At 52.0% G+C, this 6,440-nt stretch overlaps 2 protein-coding genes across 7 annotated transcripts in view; one reads left to right on the forward strand and one right to left on the reverse strand.

Annotated features, from left to right (window-relative positions):
* Nucleotides 1-891: 891 nt before the first annotated feature.
* On the reverse strand, nt 892-3,432 carry LOC104936788 (uncharacterized). Of its 4 annotated transcripts, none has more exons than XM_019267454.2 (9): nt 3,299-3,432; nt 2,956-3,147; nt 2,757-2,879; nt 2,324-2,556; nt 2,117-2,254; nt 1,849-2,036; nt 1,414-1,493; nt 1,259-1,342; nt 892-1,128 (listed from the first exon to the last, which is right to left on the reverse strand). In XM_019267454.2, exons 2-9 carry the CDS (start codon nt 3,140-3,142, stop codon nt 983-985), a joined length of 1,179 nt encoding a protein of 392 aa, XP_019122999.1. In that variant the 5' UTR covers nt 3,143-3,147; nt 3,299-3,432; the 3' UTR covers nt 892-982. The 4 variants fall into 4 exon arrangements, with proteins under 4 accessions (XP_019122999.1, XP_027147533.1, XP_027147534.1 ...); XM_027291732.1 differs by having other exon boundaries at nt 3,270-3,350; XM_027291733.1 differs by having other exon boundaries at nt 3,256-3,301.
* The window catches only part of setdb2 (SET domain bifurcated histone lysine methyltransferase 2), a 5,740-nt gene continuing 2,650 nt past the window's right edge, over nt 3,351-6,440 (forward strand). The window contains exons 1-5 of one of the 3 annotated variants that reach the window (XM_027291717.1): nt 3,351-3,463; nt 3,569-3,916; nt 4,468-4,581; nt 4,666-4,761; nt 4,843-4,973. In XM_027291717.1, coding sequence (XP_027147518.1) covers nt 3,892-3,916; nt 4,468-4,581; nt 4,666-4,761; nt 4,843-4,973 — 366 coding nt within the window. In that variant the 5' untranslated portion in view covers nt 3,351-3,463; nt 3,569-3,891. Of the gene's footprint in view, nt 3,472-3,501; nt 3,917-4,467; nt 4,582-4,665; nt 4,762-4,842; nt 4,974-6,440 lie in introns of all 3 variants that reach the window. The other 2 variants (XM_027291716.1, XM_019267451.2) reach the window with 2 other exon arrangements.

Consider the following 6,440-nt stretch of genomic DNA (forward strand, 5'->3'; position numbering starts at 1 on the left):
ACAGTACAAACACACACACACACACACAGTACAAACACACACACACACACACACAGTACACACACACAGTACAAATACACAGACACGCACAGTACACTACACACACAGTACACACACAGAGTACAAACACACAGACACACACAGTACACACACACAGACACACACAGTACAAATACACACACACACACACACACACACACACAGTACAAACACACACACACACAGTACAAACACACAGACACACACAGTACACTACACACACAGTACACACACACAGTAGACACACACAGTACAGACACACACAGTACACTACACACACAGTACACACACACAGTACACACACACAGTACACACACACAGACACACACAGTACACACACAGTGCTGCTGTTGAAGGTGTCCCCGTGCACAGTTCCACATGAACGCAGTGCTTTAAACAGTTGAGGTGATTTCTGCTGCAGCACTCAGTCAGCTGATGGTTTTTCAGAAATGTTAAATCAACGTTGTGTAACGTGAAATAAGTTGAGAAGCACGTAACACTTCCTGTCAGTCACACCGACTCCTCTGATTCAGGCGGCAGCAGCCTCCAAATGTGGGACTGACTTTTAGTGGTTGGTGAGAGCTTGGTGAAATAAAAGGCTGAAAGACAGACGCCGAGCTGGCTGACTGCTGCTGCAGTGAGATCAGCTGCTGCTGGAGGTTCTGGTTCTGGTTCTGGGCTGACTGCTGCTGGACTAGGCAGTGAGATCAGCTGCTGCTGAGAACCTGGCTGATGATTGGCTGCTGGGGACCTGGCTGGTGATTGGCTGCTGGGGACCTGGCTGATGATTGGTTGTTGAACGTTGGCAGTAAATCGAAGTGTCGATCAGTTTTTAAGAATCACAGCTGTCAGTCGAATCTCATTTTTATTCCACATGATTAAAAACATTTCCACCATTATAGAAAACATGTGCTGTTGGAATCAGGAGGACAAACAGGACTCGTCACTGCAGCTGCTTCAGGACGCCGGGGATGAACTCGCGGGCGTCTCTCAGCTCGTCCTTCCACTCTTGTGGGATGGCGGCTCCGCTGTACGAGCCCCCGGCCCCCAGCAGGGCTCCCAGTGCCGCCCCACGGTTACAGTTCTCACCTGGAACACAAACACACCTGATGATCCGACGTTAGCACGCCAACACTAATCTTTAGTGTTGTTTGGATGGAAGTGGTGTCGTCTGCGTGGCATCGGGACCTCGGACTGGTCCGAAAGCTTCTGAACCAACCTCCACAGTTGGTGTTGGCCAGGATTCCTCCTCTGGGGTCGTCGTGAAACTCGTGAGCCAGATAAAACAAGCTGCACAGAGCTCCTGCAACAAGAACACAAACAGGTTCAGCTCGCAGCCTGCAGACGTCACCAGAACCTGCAGCAGCTCTCCACCTTTAGTGTAGCAGGCCAGACCGAGGAAGTCCACGGCGCTCTGATGGACCCTCAGTCCATCCTCAGAGGACAACGCAAACCTGAAACACATTTACAGGATGTCTCCAAAGGTCAGCGGACATTCACACACTGTGCACGGATTATGGCGAAACTGGATCAGATTTTATGGACAAGAAGCAGAAGAAGACCTGAAGACCACAAACAGACCTGAAGACCACAAACAGACTCTGAAGACCTGAAGACCACAAACAGACTCTTCTTCTTCTTCTGAAATAGTGGCAGAGGAGCAGAGAGTGAAGAGGACGCTGACGGAGGAAGCTAAGAAGAGAAAAGGAGAGAGTGAGCGAGCAAGAAGCCGCCGGACAAGAGTAAATGTGGGCCTGACAAAGTCTTGGACTCTCCGGTCCTGGCGGCGTGTTTTGCAGTCAGTCGTACCTGGCTGCCTTGCGGCTGTAGCTCTGGCAGGCGTCCCAGGCGTCCAGTCTCCTCAGAGCGCGCTCGGCCTGCTGGCGGACGCCGGCTCCGCCCAGCACGGCGTGCAGCGCCCGGCTGTAAATGGACACATACTCAGGCACCTTCGGGTGGGGGTGGGTGAGCTTCACAAACTCCACTGCTGCTGAAACCTGAGGAAGCAGGAGGTCAGAGGTCAGAGGTCAGAGGTCGGACGAGTTGTAATGACGTCGTACGACTGCTCGGCACTCACCGCCTGCTCCTCATTGGCTGATGCGGACAGCAGGACGAAGGGGAGAACCATGGGAAGGCAGCCGATGGCGTCCAGCTGGCTGTCGGCGGACGGGGAGCTCAGCAGGTGCCTGGAGCGTTCCTCTGCAAACCTCAGCACCTGAAAAACACAACCAGTAAAAGAAAACAGCCGGGAGGAGCCTGCTCCACCAGGGGGCGCTTGGTTCACCTGACGGGGTGACGTCGGTCTGCAGTCCTGCCAGTCTGCGAAGAACGCGCGGTGGGAGGACTCGGCGTACGTGTCGCGGTGCGAGCCGGGCGTCGTCAGGAAGCAGACGTAGTCCGCCAGGACGGCGGCTCGAGCGTCCGGCTGAGAGACATCTGTGAAACGACCGGAGACGAGAGACTGGACCGCCCGGAGACAACAGAGGACGTTCAGGGTGTTATCACCAGACTGAAGACCTGAAGACCACAAACAGACTCTGAAGACCCGAAGACCACAAACAGACTCTGAAGACCACAAACAGACTCTGAAGACCACAAACAGACCTGAAGACCACAAACAGACACTGAACACCTGAAGACCACAAACAGACCTGTAGACCACAAACAGACCTGAAGACCACAAACAGAGACCGCTGAAGTGTTCTCTGCTTCAGTACCTTGGTGATAGTGGACCGAGCCTTTGGAGGACTTCCACAGGTTCAGTTTGTCGTGGAGGATCACGTTGCCGACCACGTCAGGCCGCTTGGCGCCAGACGAACAGGCGGTCCGACCGCTGCCGGCTGCAACACACAAACAGAACCAGGTGTACGACGTGACCAGAGAAGTGACCCGTGGAGGACTTGCAGGGTTCCGTACTGGTGCTGGAGAGGCTGAGGATGCTGGACGGGTGTCTGAGTCCGGGCCGGCGGAAGCCTGAGATCCAGCATCCAAAGTCCCGCCTGATGTCCTCGGTGTCGTAGTACCAGTGGACCGGCATGGACATGGAGTCAGCCGCACACACCGACCACAAGGCGTCACCGACCGACCGCCACACCTGAGCCATCTCACCTGAGAGACACACACACACAGAGACACACACACACACACACACACACACACACACACACACACACATCATTACATATCACCTGTCTGCCTTCACCTGTCTGTCTTCACCTGTCTGTCTTCACCTGTCTCTCTGAGGACTTCTTGTACTCACCTGTCACGGGCGCTGAAATGACGTCATTATTACAGTTACAAAACTACACAGGAAGTGCCGGAGTCACGTGTCCAGGTGTACGGTGGCCGACGGGGGTCAACTGGAACAAAAACGAAGTGTTTGTAGGAGTTCGCCCTGCGCTGAGGCACGCAGGCTCAGGCTGAGGTGAGCAGGTGTTCGCAGGTGTTCGCAGGTGTTCGCAGGTGTTCGCAGGTGTTCGCAGGTGTTCTTGAGCTTTACTGACAGGTGTGTTGATGTGGAAACAAACAGGTGAAACAAAGTACCGGTGAGCACACGTCACGGCTGAGAGAGCGGGAAAACGTGCCTGGCAGAGACAAATCAGGGCGAACACACACGGAGGATCTACGGTGGCCGCTGTGTTCACGCTGTTAGCTCCGTTAGCTCCGTTAGCTCCGGAGCAGCTGGATCAACCGAACTCTGACGTCACTCTCCGGTCACACCGAGCTCACGAGCTCACGTTAACGGCCGCGCAGCTCACCGCGTAGTTCAACCCGTCTGCCGGTCCCGGTCCCCGGTCCCCGGTCCGCGTCCGTCCTCCCGCTGAACGGACGAACTAACGGGCTAACGTGGAGATGGAACTGGATCCGCAAGAAGTCGGTAAGACGACGCGTCTCCTCCTCACCTGTGGACCGGGACCGGGTCTGCTGTGGACCGGGACCGGGTCTGCTGTGGACCGGGTCTGCAGTGGACCGGGACCGGGTCTGCTGTGGACCGGGACCGGGTCTGCAGTGTACCGGGACCGGGTCTGCTGTGGACCGGTTGTAGATCAGGGGTCAGATCTGCGATAGATTAGATAGATACTTAACTTGTGACAGCAGCAAGATAGAAAAACAAAAACACAGTAAACAGACAGAAGTATCTATAACTACACAATAAAACAGAAAGAAGTATCTATAACTACACAATAAACAGACAGAAGTATCTATAACTACACAATAAAACAACCAAGCTTCAAAAACAGACCAGCACTGAGCGGCATGATATATAAAGAGTGCTGTAGTGTAAAGTAAGCGTGATATAAATAACAACATTTAAACATAAAGTTACAAAGAAATGTAACAATTCAACCTTCAGTCTTTAATGTGAACCAATCAGAGGTGTGTGTGTGTGTGTGTGTGTGTGTGTGTGTGTGTGTGTGCGCTCTTCAGAACGAGCCAAGGCGTTCTGGTCTGAGGAGGACGTGGATGAGGTGTTCAGCGGTGTGTGTGCGTACGTGGCTCACCTGAAGAGAGTCCTGAAGAAGAACACGGCCACAGATAAAGGTTGGTCCTTTAACCCACCTGTCATCAGCACTTCCTGTTGATGACGAGCACTTCCTGTTGATGACGAGCACTTCCTGTTGTCAGAGTATGTTCAGGCGCTGAAGCTGCTGGAGTCTCTGGACGTTTCTCCTCCGGCCTCCACTCAGGACTCCTCCGTGTTCCAAGTGGTCATCGGCTCAGGTGAGCTTTTATTCTGAAACTTTCCAACTTATTCTGAAAAGCAGAAGAGGAAGTAAAGGACTCAGACTCTTATTTTGGTAGTGTCTTCCTGCACAGGTGAGCTGCTGCCAGGTGACTCCTCCCCCTCAGCAGCTCCCCCTGCAGGTAGAGAGGAGCTGCTGCCTCCTCTGACACCTGAGGAGCTGCAGTATGAACCCCACAGCTGCTGCAAGGTAACACACTGTACACACACTGTACACACACACACACACAGTAACACACACACACACAGACAGTAACACACACACGCACGCGCGCACACACACACACACACACACAGAGTAACACACACTGTACACAGAGTAACACACACTATACACACAGTGTAACACACACTGTACACACACTGTACACACACTGTACACAGACAGAGTAACACACACTGTACACACAGAGTAACACACACTGTACACAGAGTAACACGCACTGTACACACACACTGTACACACACTGTACACACGCAGAGTAACACACACTGTACACACACACAGAGTCACACACACTGTACACACAGAGTAACACACACTGTACACACACTGTACACACACTGTACACAGACAGAGTAACACACACTGTACACACACACTGTACACACACACTGTACACAGAGTAACACGCACTGTACACACACACTGTACACACGCGCAGAGTCACACACACTGTACACACAGAGTAACACACACTGTACACACACAGAGTAACACACATTGTACACACGCAGAGTAACACACACTGTACACACAGACTAACACACAGACTAATACACAGACTAACACACACTGTACACACACACTGTACACACAGACTAACACACACTGTACACACACACACACACACACACACACACACACACAGACAGAGTAACACACACACACACACACAGAGAGTAACGCGCACACACACACACACACACACACACACACACACACACAGACAGAGTAACACACACACACACACGCACGCACACACACACACACACACACACACACACACACACTGTTTACACACACTGTACACAAACACCAGTGTTAACAACACACACCGCGTAACACACACTGTACACACGTACCCGACGGAACAGACAACACACATGTACACACAGAGTAACACACACTGTACACACCAGAACGTAAACACACACTGGTACACACACTGTACACGAGTAACACACACTGTACACACCATACACACACTGTACACAGAGTAACACACACTGTACACAGACTAGGTAAACACACTGTAAACACACACTGTAACACAGAGTAAAACACGCCATGTACACACAGAACACATGTACACACGCGCAGAGTCACACACACTGACACCAAGAGTAAACACCACTGTACACACACAGAGTAAACACACATTGTAACACACGCAGAGTAACACACACTGTACACACAGACTAACACACAGACTAACACACACTGTACACACAGCACTAACCACAGACTAACACCACACTTACACACACACACACAGACAGATAACACACACATAACACACACACACACAAACACACAAGTAACAGCACCACACACACACACACACAACACACACACAGACGACGACACACACACCACCACACACACCACCCACACACACAACAGATAACACCACACACTCACCACCAACACACT

The sequence above is a fragment of the Larimichthys crocea genome, chromosome XIX (assembly GCF_000972845.2).
Source record: "Larimichthys crocea isolate SSNF chromosome XIX, L_crocea_2.0, whole genome shotgun sequence".
Lineage (NCBI taxonomy): Eukaryota > Metazoa > Chordata > Actinopteri > Sciaenidae > Larimichthys > Larimichthys crocea.